This window comes from Diaphorina citri, unplaced genomic scaffold (assembly GCF_000475195.1).
Source record: "Diaphorina citri unplaced genomic scaffold, Diaci psyllid genome assembly version 1.1 scaffold2663, whole genome shotgun sequence".
NCBI classification, from domain to species: Eukaryota; Metazoa; Arthropoda; class Insecta; order Hemiptera; family Psyllidae; genus Diaphorina; species Diaphorina citri.
In genome coordinates, this window is record NW_007380080.1 from 30426 (window position 1) to 32384 (window position 1959).

At 40.3% G+C, this 1959-nt stretch overlaps 2 protein-coding genes across 2 annotated transcripts in view; one reads left to right on the plus strand and one right to left on the minus strand.

Annotated features, from left to right (window-relative positions):
- Nucleotides 1-618, plus strand: part of LOC103519323 (5'-3' exoribonuclease 2 homolog) — a 3355-nt gene extending 2737 nt beyond the window's left edge. Inside the window, exon 6 of the mRNA XM_008484408.3 lies at nt 563-618. Coding sequence (XP_008482630.2) covers nt 563-618 — 56 coding nt within the window. The remainder of the gene's footprint in view (nt 1-562) is intronic.
- Nucleotides 619-1171: 553 nt separating this feature from the next.
- On the minus strand, nt 1172-1829 carry LOC103519324 (the record flags this gene model as incomplete). The annotated part of the gene is made up of 2 exons (XM_008484409.1): nt 1172-1422; nt 1697-1829. Coding segments are annotated over 2 exons (384 nt in total), but the record flags the coding sequence as incomplete, so codon positions are not given.
- Nucleotides 1830-1959: the final 130 nt, after the last annotated feature.

The following is a 1959-nucleotide window of genomic DNA, read 5'->3' on the forward strand; positions in this document are numbered from 1 at the left end:
TGGACTAGTTTGATTTGGATAATTAGATAAAGTACGTATAGGTAAGTATGTTTATAGAATAAACTGGTGGCGGTGCCAGGCCAGAGCCTGTTGATAGGTGTAGCCTTTTGACACCGGCCGGTTAGACCTTCCGTCTAACTTAGAGAGTGACTATGTACACTCTTGGGAGTAACGTCTGTTATCCCTTTGACTTACTACGTACTGTGTGTATCGTCCGATACACGGGGTCTGACTGATAGTCTGAGATAAGGGGATTGATAGGTAGTGATATGTTAGATAGACGATATGTGGATTATATCGGGTCTATAAAGTTTACTGTGGCTTAAAAACAATAAGGGGCTCACGATTTGAACGTGGGCAGAATGGGAATGCGTAAGAGCTAGAAGGAACTCACCCTACGGAGTTGAGGCTTACGGTGCTCTTTCCGTTTGACAGGGGGATCCGTGGTAGATGATGATAACTGTAGTAATTACTTACGATAAGATAATAGTACAAGATACCACCTTTGATTAGAAGAAATATGATGTCCTCGACTTTGGCTCTGAACCTTTGCTACTGAAAGATGCCAACGAGAGAAGCGTGAAGAAAATCTTGGATCAGGGATTCTCCGAGTATTGACGATGCGAGGGAGAGATGAGAGGGGTAGTTGTTTAGACCTTGAATAGGGTTACGTTTTTGGATTTGATATGTAGGTGATTAGGTAATGTGTTACAATTAAACTTATGTTAAGAATATGTACAGGTAAAAGAAGGTAAGTAAGTAAACGACCGCGGATCTAGACTTGGCTTAGTCTAGGGTCTGTGAGATTGGTTATGATCGAGAGTCTCCGAGTATTGACGAAGTTGATGCGAGGGAGAGATGAGAGGGGTAGTATGTTAGACCTTGAATAGGGTTACGGTTTTGGATTTGATATGCAGGTGAGTAGGTAATGTGTTACAATTAAACTAATGCTAAGAATATGTACAGGTAAAAGAAGGTAAGTAAGTAAGACGACCGCGGATCTAGACTTGGCTTAGTCTAGGGTCTGAGAGATTGGTTATGATAAGAATATGAATATTTACAAGTAGGCGCGGCAATGCCGCATGCTGCAGGTTGCTGTTGCCGGTTGCTTCCTAAATTGCCCCAGTGTAAAGGTACCTTTAGAATATGCATGGCAAATACACGGTGACCACTAACCTCTACAATATGCCATACAGTATGCACCAGAGCAAGGGTTGTATTTATCACAAGACAACTGCTCACAATACTCTTCTATACAGGGCGTTAACACAGTTTGGACATAGTGGTGTTCCTCCCTACTTAGCACCAACATGGAGGCAAAGCCCTGGCCCAGGAGTTTCATGAGTTTGAGTTGAATACGGTCACCCTGTAGTAGAGGATAGAGAGGTATCTGAAGCTGAGGTAGAGTAGATACATGCTCCGCTGAAATCAACAGAATACACAAATCATTTTATTTATTAGTTTTTTTTTTTTTAAGAGGTTTGATAGAGGGAATTTTAACTAAACTGTTGAGTTTTCATCGTCCCGAAATCGAAGAGAAAAGAAAGCCAACAAACAGGATAAAATTCACCCCGGGCCGGAATCTAACGCTTTTAAGGCAGGCGCCAAATCAAATTAGAGATTTAGTCATTACAGTATTTAGAGACTACAGGATCCACTCTGAAAAGAGCCCTTCATCTGTTAAATGAGACCTTACATTGTAAAGGATTTCCTATTATCCCTTGTGGTATTTTCCAAGGTAATGCAGTTAGTTTCTCGAGATCATTGCATATAGATTTTCCATTTTCATCTAACAGGTCCGCTATAGATTCTTCTTCATCCATCAAGTTCTGAAAAAATATAAATATATGTAAATGCATTGTCACCTCTATCTTTCACATGATTATTATAAATTTTCTCTCTATTTATAAAGGTTTTTGAGCGATACCGATACAAAATATAGCGTAGACTTGAGCCCAT